At 26.2% G+C, this 22,326-nt stretch overlaps 1 protein-coding gene across 1 annotated transcript; it reads left to right on the top strand.

Moving 5' to 3' along the window:
* The first annotated feature begins 988 nt into the window (after positions 1-988).
* Positions 989-21,166, top strand: LOC135924317 (cAMP-dependent protein kinase catalytic subunit 1-like). The gene is made up of 4 exons (XM_065459371.1): positions 989-1,030; positions 18,726-18,958; positions 19,926-20,303; positions 20,396-21,166. The coding sequence occupies exons 2-4, from the start codon at positions 18,734-18,736 to the stop codon at positions 21,164-21,166; spliced, it is 1,374 nt and encodes a 457-aa protein (XP_065315443.1). The 5' UTR covers positions 989-1,030; positions 18,726-18,733.
* Positions 21,167-22,326: the final 1,160 nt, after the last annotated feature.

Raw genomic sequence — 22,326 nt, 5'->3', positions numbered from 1 at the left:
TACATAAATTATCAAGTTTTTATCTCAAATTATTTATTATCTATTTAAATACAAGTGCCTTTATCGTTATAGAGAGCAAGCTCTTTTTACCATATATCCATATAAGGGCTTTTTAATTTGCCCACCACATTATCTCACCTATTTTTTGCAGCCTTCTGATGAATTATTTTGTTTCACCCAAGCATCCATCCTTTTATCTGATTCACCGACCTGGATTTTATTTGATTTCAATGAATTAAGAACAAGAAATGTAGCTATATTATTTCTATACAATAAATCAATGAATAAAAATATAATATAATAAATTAATCAAAACTTAGTTTTCACTCTACTCAAACGGAAACGTTTTCACTTCATTTGAAGAAAAAAAACAAAGAAAAGAACATGGCAATGTCTCAAGGAATGTGATATTCAAATCATAGAGATATCATGATCGGTCTCAAAAATCGGCATTTTCTCGCGGCCAAAATTCCCAACGGATCTAATGGCCAGTCCGCCCCTGTTTACAAAATTATTTTTTGAGACATCTATTTTATAGTGATTAATCAGGCAATTATATATATTTAATATTTGATATTTTATAGTCACTAGTCTTTAAATTTCTGAAACTTAAGGTATTCTTAAATAAATTCTAAATTAATTTTAAAATTTTTTACCCCCCCTCCCACCCCCATAGCGAATTCATGCGTCCGCGCCTGGCCCACGTCCTTGGAAGGTCTAGAAAGGTCTGATTAAATAAATACATATAACATTAGAATATCAATTAGCAAGTATATATATCAGTACAATTCTTGATCATCTGTCCTCTTCTCTCCTGCCAAATTTTTTTTTTATCAATATATATAATTTTTTTTAAATTGATGATATTCATTGGATATTTATCTTTTTTAAAACATATACTTTATATGATTTAATTCAATATACATACATTGTTGTTATACTAATGAATATTCATTTTTAGAATTTTGCTTTTATTTATTATTTTCTAACTTAATTTGTGACAGGATTCTATTACGCCATTTAAATTTTGGTAATTATTTTAAAATATGCTTTCAATGATTTTGAGGCTGCTTTTAAAAGAAGAAACAAAATGTCGCTAATTTAATTTATATAATAAAGTGAATATTATTTATTATATATTTTTATCCTATTGTTTATGTAAAAAACATAAAAGAAAATTTATTATATATTTATATAAGTTTTTAGATTAGTTCTTAATTTGATCAAAAATTATTTTATATACATATATAAATATAATAAATTATTACAACTTGTTATATATTTATAATAATATATATTTAAATGATAAAATTAACTTATTAAAATTTTTCTTCGATAGAACATAAAAATAATTATATTCTAAAAAGAATCCTAGTCAGGATTCTATTCTCAATTATAACCAATTAATAATTTTAATAAACTTTTTCAAAAATAATAAATATATTCTTTTAAAGATTTAATTTATAATTCAATAAAATAATAATTTTTATTCTTTTTAAGAAAAAATTTGCAATAATTTGCAATATGTTTTTTTAAAATCCCTTTTAATTTAAACAAAAACAACATATTTTTAAAAAAAATTAAAAAAAAAAAAATTAAAATTTGAATAAAATAATTTTATTTAAAATTAAATTAAAAAATTCACAAATTAAATTAAATTTTAATTTAATAAAAAAAAGAAGTTAATTCAATTTAATAATCAAAAATATATTTCAAGAAAAAAAAAGTTATTGCCCATTCATTTTGAGAAGTATAATTTAAAATAAATAAAAAAATTTTTAAAAATATATAGTTAATTTATAAAAATTATTTTACTTGAATTTATATAAGAATCACAATTAGTAATACTATTTTCGGCGACTACAGGTAAAAATAATTTTGTATTATCGATATTTTTTAATTGACAATCTTTGATATGATTATTATTGTCCAGATTATTATTACTATTATTCATGATGTCATTATTAATTAATTAATGATCAATTCCTTATTTTCAATTTAAACTTTTCCGCTTGTCAGAAGGTGTATGTGCGTGCATTTATAATATATATACGCTACTAAATGGAAGGTGGGTGGCTTCTAGGTTTGAATGCGATTTAATTGCTCGGAATTAAATTTTTTAATTAATATATGGATTGATATACTATTAGAATCAATTAATTATTTTCCAATTAACAAATATAATTAAATTAACAAAGAAATATGTAAATTTGTTCTTTTTACTCTTAATTAACTTAGAGATCTTTTTCTAGATTTTCTTGGCCCTGGCTTAGGGTTTTAATTTAATATATATTAATAATAAAATCGGAAATTAATTTATAATATTATGATTTCGTGCCTAATATAATTAAATTTCAATTTAGGTGAACAAAAAAAACACAAATTATTATTTAATTTTAATTTAATTATTTTTTTTTTCTGATTTTATTTTATTTTTTTTAAACTTCTTCCGAAAAAAAAATTAATATAAATATATTTATCTTTTATAAAAAAAAAATTAATAATATAATAATAATTTTTTTAATAGGGATTTAATTTATAATTTAGTGCATTTGCTATATAAGAATATAAAGTATTATTTATTAAAGTTTAGAAATAAATAAAATACAGCGACGCTTCTACACGTGGCCATCAATTTATTTATTGTCTTACTTAACTCCCTTTATGTAGGTCCTTCTTTCTTTTTCCAAAATCCTATAAAAAGGCCAGACAATTTTATAATAGTTTGTTTTAATAATTTTTATACGATTGGCCATAACATTCAAAAACGGCTGGGGAGTTTCACCCTCCGTTACTGGGCGTTACCTTTACACTAAATTTAGTTTTTCTAACTTAATGAGATTTAAACAAATTCGATGCGCACTTGGGTTTAGGGTAAGATTATTTTTAGCGCTTCACTCCCAATTATCATTATTAGCACAACGAACACAAATAATTGATTTTACTCTACATTTAATAAATATTTTACCCTTCGTCGGAAATTTTTGTAGTTACGATAAGATTATATTTGAATTTGGGCATCCTTAAAGAAAATGATGGCCTAAAGTAATTATTAGTGAACTTACTTTTGTATCTATTATCATGCCAAAGTGTATATCTTGACACTTACTAACTATTACATCAAAAATCAGAAAATTATAATAAATTTTTGATTAAATCTAAGGTAAAAATCCAAAAACTTTATTAATTAATCTCTAATAATCAGGCTTCTCTAAATTTCAAAAGTAGCCCGATTTTTTCAAATGTTGGATACTTTAGTTTACATGGGAAGTCTTCTTTTCCGGAAATCTTATTGTTCCCTAAAGAGCAGAATCTATTCCAGAACAATATTTAATGTTAATATACATTGGCGTACGCAGCGGGGGAGGGGCAGAGGGACAAATTCCCCCCCCCCCCCCCCAAAGCCAAAAAATGCAGATGCCGGATATATTTTTCAAAAATATTATTGTTTATATTAATTTATATTTGTTAATATTTATTCGTATCTCATATTAAATATATATTTAATTACATTTATTATCACATTCATAAGTTATTTTATCAATTAATTTTTATTTCAAGTTTTCCGGCGTAATATTTACTTTATATTTTTCCCATTTTTAGTGGCGTAATATTTATCTACCATTTTCAAATTTCTAGTCAAATAATAATTATTTCTGAAACTTCTGGTCCAACAGGGAAAAAGAAATTGCAACCTTGTCCAACCAGATAGAGTATCTGCCATCAAGCAGTAACAGATTTTAAGGAGTTAGAAGAGCCAATTATTTGCTATTACTGAAATATCACAATGCGCTGAAAGAAATATTTCCTCAGAAGCAAGAAAATTATTGGATTCAATGCTTATTCCAAATTTTATTTCTCATTAGAATGTATTATTTAATTATACAACTACTTTAAGTATTACTTTTCAAAAACATGATATTGATTAAGAAGATGAGAATAGCGGAGACCATTTTATCAGAACTCAAGGAAATTAGGGCTAATGTTGAGAAGAATTTCATATTTTATATTTTATTATTGAGTCAAAAGCAGAGCTATACGTGTTTAATATTCGCCTCCCTCGACTTGTAGCAAGGCAAGCTCATAGTTAAAACATTAATATAGGATCAGTAGAAGAGTATATCGTAGATACAGATACATTTATAACCCAAATTAATGAATTTTTAATTCATCATGCAGCCCTTACTAATCTGCAAATATTACTTCCACAAAAGACTTCCCAACCTTTTTCAGATGGTGATAGAAAAAAAAATACTTGTTAGATTTTTATTATGAAGATGTTAAAGTATTTTATGATGCCTTACTAGAACTATGTTTATAAGATTAACTATAAATGCTATGGATGCTCTGCATTATTTCAAACACATTTTAGATTAAATTCCCAATGTATTAAAAGGGTTTATAAACTCTTCCCATTAGTAAACTAATGAGAGAACATTCTCTTTTTTAAGAAGAATAACAGAGGCCTGCAGAAGTACCATTTGCAGGGCACGGCCCGGATTTTAAAGATTTTTTACGGCCCGGCCTGGGTTTTTTTTAAAAAATTTTCAGGCCCGGCCCGGCTTTTTTTAAAATAAAATTTTCAGGCCCGGCCCGATTTTTTAAAAATAAATTATATTTATTTTTGATTTTTATAGCTAATAATAACGATTTCAAATATAGGCTGTTTTTAAAAATAGCCTGGCGTGTTTTTTTAAAAAATAATTCAGGCCAGGCTTGGGTGTTTTTTTTAAAAAATTCAGGCCCGGCCCGTTTTTTAAAAAATTTCTGCCGGCCCGGGTATATTTAAAAAAATTAAAATACTGTCCAGCCCAGGGGCCGGGCCTGCAGGTCTCTGAAAAACATACCAAGAAGTACAACATCTTAAAGTAGATTGAAAGGTTTGGATCTTTTGAATATTCATAGGCTTTTGACGACAAGCAAGGTTGAGATAATTGAAAAATTAGCTCAATCCCAACGAAGATTGGATTTTACATTGTAAAGATATATTATACAAAATACAATTAAGAAACTTTTTGTATAAAGGCTCAAAAAATTCAAATTTCTATTTTGGGTTATTTAAGTGATTCTTTACATATAATTTTTTTATAATTCACATTAATTTAAAATTGTGTATTAGGAATAGTTATTAGTCCTAATAAATTTATGCTTGATATTTTTAAAAGCAATAATATTTCTTTAAAAATTTATTATCCCCCCCCCCCCGCCCCCCAGACCAAATTCCTGCGTACGCGCCTGTTAATATAATACGAACGCAATTACAATACCAATATAAATAAAAATCAAAAGTAATAAAAAAAATATTTTAAAAAAATGTCTATCATTTTCTATTTATTTATCGAATTTTAATATTCTTAATTTTATTACCTATGATTGGCAGAAAAATATTTGTTATATATAAAAATAATTTAATAAGATAAGATAAGATAAGAATGCTGCTTTTCAATTCAAGCTACATATATTTATTACGTATTATGATATTATAAATAAATAAATTAATATAATTTCGTTAGTACCTCGTGTTATGATAATTCCAATTTTTTAAAAATATTTTAATTGATAAAAAGAAGGTTTTGTTTTTCCTATGCATTTTTATTTTTATAGATGTATATTTATAAATAATTGCAAGGAGTCTTCTCATTATTTAGGCGTGGGGGGGTGGTGTTTACAAGAACATGAAAATTTGTGATGAAATTAGAAATCAATGAATAAAAAATTGATTATCTCAATATGTGATAGCAGGTTAAAACAACTTACAAATACAGAATTTCCCAATCAAAAAGCAAAGTCCGATCAATAAGAAAAGGTCCTAATGAAATAGGAAAAAGACAAATAGGAAAATAAAATTTAAAGCGAAAAAGGAAACGTTTCTCATACGAAAAGGAAAATTCCCATTTGCAAGTGGAAAATCGTTAATTATTATATGTATATATTTTAAAAAATTATTTGTATCAATTATTTTGATTCAAGGAGGTTCTTAGCCCGGAAATTTTTACTGGAGGAGGCGGGAATTTTTTAATATTGAAATAAATTTCTGGGGAACATTAAAAATTTATAATATATATATTAAAAAATGAACTCCAAACATAACTAATAAAATGTTATAAAATACAAAAAAATATTATAGCTATGCAATAAACCGGTATGTAACAATAAAATATAGAATTAAACATTATATGTTGATAGCTAATCAAAATATTGTTCATAAATGGAAATTTAATCTTCTTTGTGATTGCACCAGTTATTATATAAGTTTTTCTGCATTGGGGACTAAATCTCTATCTAGGGGAGGGGGTGGCGGGTCTATACGGCAGGTGTTTTTTTTGCGATAAAATTTTAATTTTATCTTAGAAAATAAAACTAATTACATCAATGGATAGCCACATCATTAGACTACAAAAAACTAGAGATTTCTTTCTACCTTATATACTGTGGGCTTAATGTTGGAAATATAAATATTAATACACAAAAAGTTTCTTAAGAATAATTGTATTTTGTATTATATTTACAATGTAAAATCGAATCTTCTTTGGGATTGAGCTAATTTTTTAATTACTCATCCTTGCTTGGCGTCAAATGCCTATAAATATTTAAAAGATCCAAACCATTCAATCCACTTTCATAAGTTGTACTTCTTAGGTATGTTTTCAGAGAACTGCAGGCCCGGTTCTCGGACCGGACCGTATTTTAATTTTTTAAATACACCTGGGCAGGGCCTGAATTTTTTTTAAAAAAAATACCCGGGGCGTAAATTTTTTAAAAAAAAAACACCCAGGCCGGGCCTGAATTTTTAAAAAAAAATTATCCGGGCCCGGCTATATATTTTAAAACTTAATATTTGAAATTAGCTATAAAAATCAAAAATAAATATAATTTATTTAAAAATATCCTGGCCTGGCCTGAAAAATTTAATTTAAAAAAAACCAGGCCAAGCCTAAAAATTTCTTTAAAAAAAACCCAGGCCGGGCCGAAATAAAATTTTGAAAAAAAATCCAGGATGTGCCCTGCAAATTGTATCTCTGCGGGGCTCTGTTATTCTTCTTAAAAAAGAGAATGTTCTCTCATTAGTTTACTAATGGGAAGAGTTGCTAATATATATATATAAATTTTAATACATTGGGAATAAAATCTAAAATGTGTTTGAAATTATACAAAGTATCCATAGCATTTTTTGGGACTATATCTTAGTTAATCTTTTAAACATAGTTATTCAGCTAATAAGGCATCAAACAAATATTATTTTTTTTTCTATCACCATCTGAAAAAGATTGGGAAGGCTTTTGTGGAAATAATATCTGCAGATTGGTAAGTGCTGCATGATGAATTAAAAACCATTCATTTATTTGAATTATAGTTTTATAATACTTTTCTATTGATCTTATACTAATGTTTTGACTATGAGCTTGCCTTGCTGCAAATCGAGTGAGACAAATATTAAACACGTATAGCTCTCCTTTTGACTCAACAATAACATATAAAATTGAAATTCTTCATCAACATTAGCCCTAATTTCCTTGAGTTCTAATAAAATGCTCTCCGCTATTCTCATCTTCTTAATCAAGTCAATGCCATGTTTTTGAAAATTTTACATAAAATAGTTGTATAATTAAATAATACATTCTAATGAGAAAAAAAAATTGAAATAAGTATTGAATTTAATAATTTTCTTGCTTCTGAGGAAATATTTCTTTCAAGCCATTGTGATATTTCAGTAATTTAATAATCGGTTTTTCTAACTCCATAAAAGTTGTTACTGCTTGATGGCGGAGATTCCATCTCGTTGGACAAGCTTGCACTTTCTTTCTCCCTGGTGGACAAGGAGTTTCAGAAAATTATTATTTGACTAGAAATATAAAATGGTGGATAAATATTATGCCACTAGAAATTTGAAAATAATAGGTAAATATTACGCCAATGAAAACTTGAAATCGAAATTAATTGATAAAATAACTTAATAAATGAATATGATATGTAATTAAATATATATTTAATATGAGATAGGAATAAATATTAACAAATATATAATATAAACAATAATATTTTTGAAAAATATATCCGGCATCTGCATTTTTTGGCTTTGGAAGGGGGGTGGGGTTGTCTCCCTGCCCCCCCCCTCCACTGCGTACGCCAATGAGTATATGTAGTGTTTTTTATTATTGACGACCCTGGATAAGATGGCAAGACTCTTGGGATAAGATGGCAAATATAAAATTCAACACATAAAACACAAAATTTTTAATTTTTAATGTTATAATGAACACATTTTATTTACAAATGATAAATATTTTTAAAAAATTAATCTTCCTAATAGGGGCACATAAAATGGATCATTACTAGCACAACCTGAATGTGCCGATTGTTATTTATTATATTTATAACTTTTGGCTCACATTATTCAATTCCGAATTTTTTTTTTTACCATTTTTAGATTTTAATAATTTTTTTCAATGCAATTTAATGAATGCTCTTTTATTTGTCATTTTACCCCCTTAAGTTTCCGAGGTAGTGAGTTAGCTCAAATGACTATAGAAACATTTCTAGATCAGCTAAAACTTTGGACGAAGTTTAATACATAGCCTAGACATTGAGCAATACAGTTTATAAAATTTAAAAATAATACTTTAAAAAGGTAGTTAAAAATGGCTAAAAAATGGTTTTTGATCAATATTTTTTGAATAAGAGGTCCCCATTAACAAATTAACATACAGTATATAGTGTGTGAAGAAATACATTTTTTGACTAAATTTTAACCAATTAGCCCTAAAGATAAAAAACTTAAAGCAGTTTTGCCTTTTTGCCCTACCTGTTGGATTAGATAGCACCAGTCTCTTATATTGAATAGAGCTAGTTCACTCAATCAATTTTATGATGTAGTACTTCTGAGGTAGGTTTTATACTCCGTAATGAAGAAAAGGTCCTGCCATTTGTGTTTTTAACAATTGGTATTATTGTCATATACAGCAGTAGTGTCACTAAAAGGGGGGGGGACTTGAGCACCCTAAAAAAATATAAAGAAACTCGTCAAAATTTTAAATGTTTGTTATACCAAATGTAATTTGATAATATCAGCTAAAAAAAGAAGGTAATGATAATGTTAGCTCAAAAAAAGTTAATTTTGAAAATAATTCAAAATTTTTTTTTGAGCTTATTGTAAAGGCTAGTGACGCCACTGATATACAATAAATTAGTATATTTAGCAAAAACGCCAAAATATTTTATAAAATATGCAATGTTTTCATGAATTTTTTTGCTACTAAAATTGATCTTTCATAACAAGATTTAATTTATGAAATTAATTGGCATTCAGATACATTTATACCCTTTGAATAGAATTGAACTAAATATATAAATTTCAATATCAAAATTTATCATCAGAAAGATTTCTAGGTATATTAATTTTTAAATAGGATGGAGACATTTCATGAATCATATATAGTTCGATTTGTGGCAAAAATGTCTTCAAATTTTTATTTTATAGTTATTCTTAATTTAGTTTACTATTGACACGATTTGTTTGTTTAATCAGTTCATTTTCAAAAAATGTACGAAAATATACTTTGAATTTTGGTGGGAAAAATATTAATTACAAGGGAAAATAAAATATATATTAATTTTGACATTTTGTTAAAGTTTAAAATAATAAAATACTTTGCAATTCACAATAAAAATGCACTTTTTGAATACTAGGGGAGAGGGATTCTTCTCTTCGCTGACTACGCACCAGAATTCTTGTCATTTTAAATCAGTCTGTAAATGGCACTTTATTGGCATTTTTCTATAATTATATTTTAGTTGTCTTAAATTTTCTTTCTTATATTTTACGATCTCGCTTTAATTTTATATTTTGAATTTATTTATATATCATCTCCTCTTTTATTTTTTATCTCTCATTTTTAATAAAACTTTTTCGCTTTTTATCCCTATATTTGATTTCTTTTTTTTAAAATAATTTTATTTCCTGTCATTCTTTAATTATCTTTTTTTTTTTCAATTTTAATAATTTCTTTTCATATTTATCTCATTAGAATTGCGGGAAATAAATGTAACCCCTTCGGTTTTCTATTTTTTTATTATTCTCAGGCCCAGTCCTATTTAACGGAAACTATAAAACCAGTCAACCTTAATGGTTACTTACCGCCGGTCTCTCCTATCCTACAAAAATAAAAAAATATATGTGTATATAACATGTATTATTCTAAAAATCTATTTGACAAATATTAATATAACCAATTTTTCATATAAAATAAAATATTATATTTCCAATATGTATATATATTTATTATTATATAAATTGGTCCTTTTTATTCTTCTTACAAAAATAGGGTTATAATGAAAAATCAATTATAAAACGTGCTTTTTTAGGGCTTTATTTTTTTTTGAAATATATAAAAATATTTCAGAATATAATATTTTAGTTTGTAAAAATGATTAAGATGTTTAAAAGATGAAAAAAAATTCCTTAAACAATTGTCGTGAGAATTTTTTTGGATTATATTCCAGAAATTATTTATAAAGAATGACATTTTTTTTAAATATTATAAATGGCTATCACATTTTTCTTGTTATTCAAATTCTTATTATGTTTAAATAAAGGACTGTAACTATGCATTTGTGAGGGAGGAAGTTAATTCCTAAATATTAAATCCATAAATCAACACCCTAAATGAATAGGATATAAAAACTATAATAATATATTAATAATTATATATTTCGAATAAAAAATTAATATAAGGTCTACGGATAGTTTGAAGGGGTTTTTACGAGCCATTTACAATGATACATTCAAATTTTTAAATTTACAATACTTTTTAAATATTATGTTTACATAAGGCTTTGTGTAAAACCAGGGCTTCAAACCAGTGAACTTTTTTTGGCCAATATGTTCGTTAAAATTTGATCAAAGTCTTGAAACCAGTTTGGTTCTAGGTGGGCGTGGCAAAAATAGGTTCAGTCAGGGTGTGTTCGGGTTTAAAAATGACAGTTTAATTTTTAAAATATCATTCAATTTTTGAAAACCCAAATCATTAAAAAACTAGTTTTAAGGGTTATGTATAATATTTTATTTAATTAAAAATTTATTAAATCGTCATAAATACCCTTTTATCAGAGTTGTTAATCGTTACTTTTAAAAGTATCTCGCTACCGCTATCGCTATTTGTCAAAAAAAGTAGCGCACTGTTAGATACTATTTTTTAAAAGTAACTCAAGCTCCATTTTAAGCTACTTTTTATAAAAAAAATTTAGAAACAAATTTGTTTTATTTTTGCTTATAATGTTATTGTATAGTAATATAAAAATCAACATTTATAAATATTAAAATATAGTTAGTTTTGATATAAAAAAATTTATGCAATAAAAATAAATATTTTTGGTAATTTGTTGCATTTTATAAGTTTTTACTTAGTGTTATGTGTATAACTATCTGCCGTGGTACATATATATGATATCTCTGATAACTCTACTATTAGAGCATCTTTCATCACTTTAAAGTTATCTGCTATTTTATTCATTAGTGTCTGGCGACATAAAATTGTTGTACCAGGGGATAGAGTTTTAATCATCATGGTAAATGATGGATTATCAACCAAGGACATTGGCTTAACTGTATCAATTATAAAATCAACAATAACTTTATCAGCCAATTTCTGAGAAATATTGGTATTTGTATTATTAATTAATTTGGTTTGAATTGAATTAGTCTTTTTGGATGTAGAGTCGCCTATACCAAAATTATTTAGATGTTTCTCCATTTCCTTAAAACTATTGGCATGAACAGTCTTATAAAATAAATAATATTTGAATGTAAAAATGACAATTTACCTTTTGGTGTTTCTTGAGGTTATAACTGGATTGATTTGAGGAAATATTTTTTTTACATTTTAAACAAATAAATTTGAAGCCAGTTTTGGTTTTTATATTTATTTTAAAAAAATTTTTAAATCTAGGGAATGGGAAATTTGTATTATAGCTATTAAGAACATTTTCTTCCCTGGTATCTTCCATTTCATTAACATCATTGTCTGAATCACTTTCAACTATTTGGATATCCCTAGGCGATGAAATTTTTATTAATGAAGGGAAATAATAATAGTGTAACAATATTACAGATTTAAATTTTAAAAATGCACGAGAACAAATTATCTATTAGAAACATATCAGACATCATATCAATTCATAAATCAACAATTGTAAACTTTAGTTTTTATATAATATTGAAGAGTTTAACTAATAAAGTTTATTATATAATTTGTCGATTTTAAAATTATTTTCCATTAAAATCAAGCTAAAAAAACATTTGCCTGAAAATACCATGGGTTTTGTCGAAAAAGGTCTCGTATTTACCGTAGGAGAATAAATATACTTGAGTCAAACATAATGAAATTATAGCTTAATTATTTTTACGAAATGTCTTATTATCACAATTTTATGGCACTTTAAATCAAATGTCCCAAATAGCCCCGATCTCTCCTATTTTAAAATTTTTTAAGAAAGCTCTCCAAAATATGATGGAGCTTCATCTTTCAAGAATTTTTTTTTAACTTTTAGTTAATAAAAGGCGTTTTTTTTTGCTTAAAAATTTTTCCAATGAGTCCAAAGCGGAATTTTTTTACAAATTAAACATATAATGAGACCTATGTTAGTTATAAATTTAAAGTCTCAAAGACAAAGAATTTTTAAATGCGAAGGCTGTTTGGAATTACTCCAGGTGCGATAGCCTTAGTTTCCCCTACAATTGGAGAAAAAATTTGAAAAGTATAATTGGAAGAAAAAAAATATTGGTTTTTTATTTTTATAAAGATTTCTATTTTGAGTACCAGCAAACTAAAAGGTCTAAAGACGCTGATAAGAAATATGTAACATGATTATATAATTTTTTTTTTCATTATAAATTAAATTATATATTTTTATAATGAATTTTTGTATAAATTTGTAATGTTTTATAATTTTAAATAAAAAGGAATTTACATTTAAAAACATTAGAGACCCCAACCAAACTCATTAGGGGTTTGAAATCGAATTCGTGTTTAGGCTCACAAAAAACATCTTTCTATTCGAAGCCCCATCTAAAATATCAAAAAATTTAATTAAAAACTTTATCGGAATAAACCATTTATAATAAAAAAAATATCTAACGAACGACTGTTGATGTGATGGTAATGGTAATTTCATTATTTAAATTATATCTTAAATTATCTTATATTTCTTTAATTATAAATCCTAATATAAATTATTACTTGACCCTTAAATCTAATTATTATACAATTAATATTAATCTAATACTTATAAAATAAATTTTTTTTTAAAAAAAACAATTATATAAATTTAATATTTACAAATAAAATATATGAAATAAATAATAAATTTTTAAAAGAAGGACTTTTTTTTATTCTTATATTCTTTTCTCTCTTTGCTATACTCATTACTAACATATATAAATTTCGGGTGTAGTCGCACCCTCATATACTGCATATCTGAGTTACAAGGTTTGTTGGTATCCTTGAGTAAGAAAATTGGCATAATTATATGAAAGATGGGCCTTCATAATTCACGTACGCTCACCTTTGGGCAGGTCTATGACCAACGTGCTAATAAAAAAAAATATAAAAATATTGCTATAATATATTTGTTAAATTTTTAAAACTTTTTCATTAGGTTTCCAGTTTATAAATTATTGAAACAGGTTTTTATGGCAGCATAAATAAATTTTTTTTATAAATATAATATGCCCATTTTTATATTCAAATGATAAATTTTTTTAGTTCTCGAAAAAACCATATTAGGTACACGGAATTCTACCATAAAATTGAGGAAGGAAGGATAAGTAGTTTATTTGAATAAAATTAGAGGTGGGCAGTTTTGATTTTCTTTTTTTTGCTAATTTAGAATTGGTAGGGGTAAGCAAAATTCAGAGGGACATTGGAATAGGATGATGTAGAAATTCCTACATGGATAAAACCTTACCAGTGTACGACTGCTTCCCTCTCTTTGTATCAAAAATTAATATTATGGTAAGGATAAAAATGTATTACAACAAACACTTATTAAATAATAGATTTTATGTAATATAAAAGTACACATGCAAAGGGAACAAGATGGGATATCATTTGTTTAGAATCATCAAATAGTTTTGATTTTATTACCGTCTTAGGACTCAGAGGTAATCAATATAGAAAGGTTGTCATATTTAGAGGTTTTATTTTATTCAGAATTTAGATCAGACAGAGTGATTGCTTGGTTAATTTAAATTTATTGTATATTTAAAGATAATTAAAAGATGAAGAGTAATAAAAAAAAATTGAATAATATAATTATCTTTTAATTTAAAGACATATAATTTAAATCTAGATTGGCCAATAAAAAGGCTTTTAAGATTGTGAAAATAATTTTTAAACTGTTTATATTTACTGCATATTCCTTTTTTTCCTTAAACTAAAAGCTTTTAAATTCGTGTTTATGATGACAATTTATTTTAATTTTTAATATATTTTTATTACCCTGAGAAAAATGGGAGTTTAAAATATTTTTTTTTATCTCCTATATCTTCTTTTTAAAACGCCTAATTTATTAAAAATTAAGAAGCAAAATAAAATAATAAGCCATTACAATAATGATTTGGATTTTAAATTTAAATTTAAAAATAAATCTTTTTATATTGTCATTTTATTAGAATTAAATATCATAAGAGGTGTTTACGATCTAAAAATGAAACAAATTCCCAAAGTAAATAATTCAATGTCATTACATTATATACGCGGACGCTCAATATCATATGCTTAATTACCAGTAGGATTTGGGATAGATGCATTTTTTAACATCTCTAAATAATATCAAATTCAGCTCCAGGTAATGGTAACAAAGTTTATTTTTTTTATCTCTTCCCAATAATGCAACTATATTTTATAGATTTTACATTGTAAGATCTAATTATAATTCATTTTATTTTATAACAATATCATTCCGAAAGCAGGTCAAAGATTTTTATTTTATAACTCTTGTATATTAATATGATTTTTTGGCATTATGTTTTGTGTTGCGAAAAAAAAGGACGAGAAATGTTTTATATTATGTGCATAGTATATATAGTATAGTAGTATAAAAAATTATATATAGTACATTCTTAATTAAATATCGATAAAGATGTGAAAGGAATTTTAAAATGAAAAACAAATGTATATAAAAATAATAATATTTTTATAAACAAATATAAATCTTTGATAAACAAATATAAATCACTTTTATAAATTTCGTGGATCTTTTTTATAATATATTCTCATATGTTATAAGACCTGCAGTATGGGTCCTAAAATCAATTTTTGAAACACTAGTTAGGCTGGAAAATTTTTTGTTTATAAAATGCAAGTCACAGAATATTGTTTAAATTAAATGAGCGGAAATGAGAGTTCAAAAATGATTGTCGAAATATATATGGATATAAGATGATTGAAGCAAATAATTTTAACATGGTATATATGTTTTATAATATTATGTTAGGTACATAAATCTATCTCTTACCAAATATACAAACTTTAGTCGGCAGGAACTCCTAGACTCCCTTAAGCCCATAACAATATTGCCCCTTTACACCTCCCACCCCACTCCCTCCCAATTTTTTTTAACCCACCATTAAAAGAAAACTCAAAATTAAAATAATCCCCCTCCTCTTACACTACCTTTAATTTCATTCAAATGACGATAGCGTTTTCATAACTACCTACCCCAGTGGCATCAGGATATACCAAAAAGGGGGAGGGGATATAATTTTTACAAACCCCCATTTGCACTGCCTTGATCGGGTCCCCCATGAGAAATTGTGACTAGATCTTATTGATTTTCCGTCTATAAATGTTGAATGCTTTATATTATTTTAATCCATTTTTTAAAGGTAATATAAAGAAAAAATTTACTAGCAAAATAAGAAAAAATTGCTAAATTTGGCATCAAGCTAGAATGGAAAATATAGAATCTATCAATTTTGGGAACCACAAAAAAGAAACTATTATAAATAAAATGAAAACTATGATGTTGCGAAGTGCACCAAGTTTCTAAGAACACTGATTCTGAAACTTATATCAAACCATTAAGTATTGGGCTTTTTTTAGTACATTTTATTGCTTATTCTGTTTGTTAGATAGTTTAAAGGGAAAAAAATATTGGTAAATTAAGAAAAAAATTGTCAAAATTTCATGACAGAACAAAGAATATAAAAGTTCCAAATTATAAAAACGATGACGGCACACCTTAGGCATGTAGGCAGCCAAACATCTAGAAGCATTAACTCAGAAATTTATATTAATAATTATGCGTATTTAGTATATTTTAGTGCTTCAACCCATAACCTTATTCAGGATTTTGTGAGGGAAGGGAAAGCACCATTAGATTGGGGTTTCCTCCATTAATTTTTTTATTGATCTTTAGGTTCGTTTATTACTTAAGGCCTTTGGCTCTATTAGGTTTAGATAAAAAAAATTTTGGATCTTCACTTTTTAAAAAAAATAAAAATACCTCTTTTCTAAAAATTTGAATTATAGTCGTTATTTTTAAAAATTACTAACTTATACTAATTTTTCATTCAAATTCTTTCATAAAGCATTTTTTGCAGAGAGGGGGTTGGGCTTGGGGGTGTGTACGGGGAAAATGTTTATTAGCATAAAATATTATTTACGAAAAGAGGCAATTTTTAATGGGGGGAGGGGGCTTCATTAGTTTGGCGACTGCCTTAATTTGGAAGATAGTTATAAAAAGCACATTAATGGCAAAAATGGTCAGGATTGGTATCATACTAGAAATAAAATTATAAAAGCATTGAATACCTGGGTGAGCCAATATGTAATGCTTGATTAGTATAATTCACAAATCAGTTTTACCAGTCAATAAACAAATTGTATTGAATAGATAATGCCATTTTTTTTTCTTAATCTCAATATTTAAGATAAAAATTTATTGAAATATATCTTCTACTTTTAATTATGAACGAGTGAGAAATGTAGATTTTTTAGTGATGTGATTCAATATTTTATTTATAAGAGAAAAGTGAATATGTCGTGAATTTACTAAAAGAATCAAAATAGAGATTGCGGTGTCTATAAGGCTATTTATCACAGGAGAACGGGGTAAAAAGTGATTGACGCGATATCAATGTTAACGCAAATAACTTTTTAACCCTTGAGTATAAAAACCTTAAATTTGTTGTAAAGGTGTATTTTTATATCTAATTTATTACCCATGTTCATCTTATGAAAAACTTTCCTAGTTTGACCTATTTTGATAAAAAACCGGTATTTACCCCAAAATTATAAAAATCACCTTCTAGTTTGCCTTTAGCAAAATATATTAAGGCTCATAATTTAACAATTTGCATACATGTTACTTTCATAGCTATTTTATCGAAAATTTATAGTTTCAAATCAGGGAATAATAATTTGCATAGTATTTATTACCTTGGGGTAAAGTTATTATGGGTGAAACGATTAAATTGCACCATCTTATCAAAGCTGTAAAAAGATAATTTACAAATATTACACCATATAAAAGATATTGAGCAAAAGGAATATTAATAAATAGTTTGTGTTATTTGAAGTGAAGTTTTAGGAAATTTTTGATATCTTATACATTCTCGTTTATTAGTTTATATTTGAAAGGGGTGAATGGATGTATTGCCTTTAAAAAACCCTCTTTGGTTTGATTTTTAAAAGCTGCCCGATTAAGGTTTTAGTCAAAATAATATTATGTTAACTGGAGATTTTGTTCAGAGAAGGCAGAAATCTTAATCAAGTCGTTTTAAAAAAATAGACCCTAATATGGCTTTTTAATAACATTAAAGTAATGTCAAAATTCCAATATTTTTTAAAGAAATCAAATAAGTTATGTTCAATTTTATTTAGCCACATACCCTGTTTCTCACCCATTTTACCCTGGGTACGTTTTAAAATGGTAAAAATAGGATACTTCACATAATTATGTATTAATGATAGAGTGCTATACTTTTTTTCTTTTGTAGATGAGGGATTTGATTACATATAAATCTATAATTTGTTGTTCGAAAATTTTGTGTGAAAATACAAAATACTAACCTTTTGCTCCCCTTTCCCAGTGATAACATAAGTTTTAGATATTATTCTTTACTTTGTTTTGGCAATTATCATTTTGTTATTTGATATACCTCCTTAAAAAATTAGTTTGTTTCTTTAGACCTCATTTTTTGTGACCTCAATAACTAATACGAAATCCTTCTATTACAAATAGCACTCCAAAATAATTCGGCGAATCTTAGTCCCAAGCAAGCATGGGTGACTGTTACGGGTCTTCTATTAGAAGTTTTTATTATTTATAAGATAATGAAAGGGTTAATAAAAACATATAATAACAAAAATATATATCAAAATTAATATAATTGATAAAAGAAAATTCTTGAAATGTTGAAAGATCTGATCACCAGATTTAGTGAAACCAGATATACAAAAAAAAGAATAATAAATAATAATCATCATGATAATAAAATAAAATATATTTAATGAATGATCGTATAAATGACATCATTCATCATAATTTTACATTGCATAACCAAAATTAATACACCGATTATTCCACATTTAATGTTAATCATATAAAAATTTTAAATAGTGATTAGTTTTTTTTTCTTAACTTAACTTAATTTATAATTTACTTTAATAAAATCGTAAGAATAGTTATTTTTAGTTAAATATGAAATCTTAGTATATAAAAAGGTTTGGAGATGCCGGTAGACCAGACTCAGAAAAATTGGATTGATCATATAATAAATAGAAATAGAAAATATAATAACAATACAACCAGAACAAATTATGCCACTGCAGATACCGATATTCATTCTTCGGATTTATATGCACCCACGCCTTCCAATCCACAATTTGCATCTACCAATAGCAATTTAATAATAGCGACACCCTTGTTTGCAAATAAATCCGTTCCTAATTTAAATGTAAATAAAAAAAAAATTTAAAACGTAATACAAAGTTTTTCGAGCATTATTAAAGAATAGTCAACTTAATTAAATGTTGCATAATGTACGTGGTAATTTTGTTCAAATTTTATTTTTTAGCAATTCAGCGTATTAGAGATCATAAAATCTCTTTTTTAAATTTTAAGCGAATTTAATAGAGTAGCTATGCTATACTGATGAGACCCAACCAGTCTATAGTTACAAAATTGATATCATGTATGTATTTTAAATTTTCTATGTGCTATTTATAAAAAAGAAAAATTAAGTTGTAATTTATGAATAATTAAATTTACTTAAAATTAATAAAAATATAAAATAGTCAACTTATCCCTCATTCACACTTAGCAAATGCACTGTATTTTTGTGTATTTCGCGTTAACTGTGAATACAGGGTTATTTCGAATAAATGTAAAGTTAAGTAAAATAGGTTTTATATACACTCGCTATTTTGAACCAGGAATGAAAATTGTCTTATGAGTGAATGAAGTTTATTGTCCAAGTCGAGTTTATTGTAACAGAGCTAAACTATTATTTTATATTTTTAAGTCATTAATATAAAAAATTATTTTAACATTAACTTTCTTGTTTATATCTTTTTTAAAACTCATTTCTTTTATTGTATTGATAAATACCTTCTTTTTAGACTAAATTCCAGACTTAATTTTCTTTTGTTTTAATTCTAATGCTTTAAAATATAATTGTCCTAGCTTGAATACAGTTTGTAATTTTTAAGCACTAAAATTTTTAGATGTAAAAATAACAATAAGAAATTTGCTTACTTTTATTTTTATAAAATAAACTAGCATACCTCTATCTATTTGGTCATTTATTTTGGAAATTTACTAGAATTATTTTAAAATATTTGATCAAGTTTAGATAGCCTTAAATAGAATGGGAAACAAGATATAAGAATATAATAATATTTTGATATAATCAAACATTTTAGCAAGCATACCAAGAAACCCCTTTGGTGACTCATAGTTCGGCAATTCTTCTGGCTAAATTGGACAGGCGCATCGACGAAAATCTCTATCAAAAAATCTTGAGAAGAGCTAAGGGAGAGTTTGAAGACAAATGGAATAAGCATATACCTTCCCCCATAGGAAAACTAGAAGATTTTTATTTGAAGAGAACATTGGGCCAAGGTTCTTTCGGCCGGGTTGTACACGTAATATATAAAAGTACAGGTAAATCATACGCGATAAAAATGCTCAAAAAAAGTAGTATAGTTAAAAAGCAGCAGATTCAGCAAGTGAATATGGAAAAGAAAATTTTGTCTGCTATCGATTTTCCATTCCTAAATAAACTTATATATTCCTTCCAGGTTAATTATATGTTACATATTAATATTATATATTTATTTAAATCGATATTGTATCAAATATTTATATAGTATAAACTATTTTTTTTATATAGGATAGCTCAAATCTTTATTTAGTATTGCAACTAATATCCGGAGGGGAAATGTATTATCACCTCAGAAAAATAGGTAGATTCAGCGAAAGTTTATCCAAATTTTACGCTTGTCAAGTCGTACTTTCTCTCGAATATCTACACACTCTGGATCTCGCTTACCGAGATCTGAAACCAGAAAATATTTTATTAGATCATCGCGGTTATATCAAAATTGTAGATTTCGGATTCACCAAACGTGTGAAAAATAGGACTTTTACTTTCTGTGGAACACCGGATTACATGGCTCCAGAAGTCATATCTAACAAAAGCGGTTATGGTAAAGAAGTTGACTGGTGGGGTTTAGGAGTATTAATTTATGAAATGACAACTGGCACTGCACCATTTTCTCCTACAGGCCCAGGAATCGGTCCAGGTGGTGGGTTCATGATGTTAGGTACCAGTAGCGAAAATACAATGTCAAACATTTTGAAAGGTAACTACAAAATCCCTAAATATTTAGCTGGGTCCAAAGTGGCTGATATTATAAAAAATCTTCTTCAAGTGAATCCATTTTTAAGGTTGGGAGTCTTGGAATTTGATGCCAGGGATGTTGTACACCATCCATGGTTCGATAACATAAATTGGATGAACGTTTATCGCAAAACAATTTTGCCAGATTTCAGACCGTGTACTGGCCCATTAGATTTACGAAATTTCAAATACATCCCGAACGAAAAACCGATCGAGATTTCCGAAGTCATGGAATATCCTAAATTGTTTACAGATTTTTGAATGTACAATACATTTATCCTGACGTTAGGATTGCATATAATTGTCATGATAGAGAATAGTTTTTTTTGTGAATATTTAATGATATTTTACTTTAAAATAAATAAGTTTAGTCTGATTATAGAGTACTTATAGTGAGGATTGAATTTCTAAATGTTATTCGTTTATATTTATAGAGATTTTTTAACATTCAAAAAGATGCCGATAAATTATCTAAAAACGTATCTATACAATTAAGTTTTTACAATGTATTAATTTACCTAGTTATCAGCTTACAGTTTTCAAACTTTGGCCAGGATAGACTCGTAAAAATATCTTAAACAATTTGTCAGGCTCGACATGAATATTTTTTCCCGGTTAGGTCCTTTAGGTCTTCGAGTCGGGCTGTGCTGACTTCTAAAATAGGCATTAATTAAAGCTTGGAATTTAATTATATTAAGCAATAAATAAATAAAAAAATTAAAGGCCAAAAGTTAATCAAACTAATAATCATTTTTAGATACTATATCAAAGCATTTTAGCGAACTAATTTCCTAAACTGGATGCGGTAAGTATATTATTGGCATTAGAGGTTGGCCCCGAAAGCCCGAAAGCCTGGTAAAAAGATTTTTGGATGGGGCTTGACAACTTGTAGAATATAAATTTACGGGCCTGGATAGAATTTCACAATTTTGTTAAAATTTACAATCAGGCAAATTTATGACTTTCGTAGAGAAGTTATTACTGGCCATTCCGAATAAATCATAGAAATTTTTTTTATTGCCAGACCCTACAACGTAAAAATCTTTTCAAAAAACCTGCCGAGTAATTTACATTATCTCAAAATTGATATTGTAAAGAAAATTTGTTATTAATTTATCTTTTTCAGTTTTACAAAATGTTTCAATATATCCTTTTTATATTTATTATTAGCCAAGATATAGTAAACAAGATTTCATTTATAAAGGATATAATTTTTTTCCCCAAACTTTATTAAAGGGCTCTAGTCTTGATTATTATGGAGATATGGATAATTACATCATTTTAATTTTGCACTCTTTTGCTAAAATTCTTTTTTTCTAAATATTTTCAATTTTGGTAATAATTTCATAAAGGGGATAGGGAGTGTAAAGAGATCGCAGGTTTAATGCGGATTTCATCCTAATTATAAATACAACAAAGGA

The sequence above is a fragment of the Gordionus sp. m RMFG-2023 genome, chromosome 2 (assembly GCF_954871325.1).
Source record: "Gordionus sp. m RMFG-2023 chromosome 2, tfGorSpeb1-WG-v2, whole genome shotgun sequence".
Taxonomy (NCBI): Eukaryota; Metazoa; Nematomorpha; class Gordioida; order Chordodea; family Parachordodidae; genus Gordionus; species Gordionus sp. m RMFG-2023.
The sequence above is the reverse complement of the archived record's forward strand: the minus strand, read 5'-3'. Positions and strand labels throughout refer to the sequence as shown.

Excerpts from the sequence above, each read along its gene's own strand:
- LOC135924317 (XM_065459371.1), top strand. The coding sequence starts at position 18,734 with ATGCCGGTAGACCAGACTCAGAAAAATTGGATTGATCATATAATAAAT. Across the intron at positions 18,959-19,925 it reads AATCCGTTCCTAATTTAAAT|CAAGCATACCAAGAAACCCC; the intron begins GTAAATAAAAAA and ends CAAACATTTTAG. Across the intron at positions 20,304-20,395 it reads AACTTATATATTCCTTCCAG|GATAGCTCAAATCTTTATTT; the intron begins GTTAATTATATG and ends TTTTTTATATAG.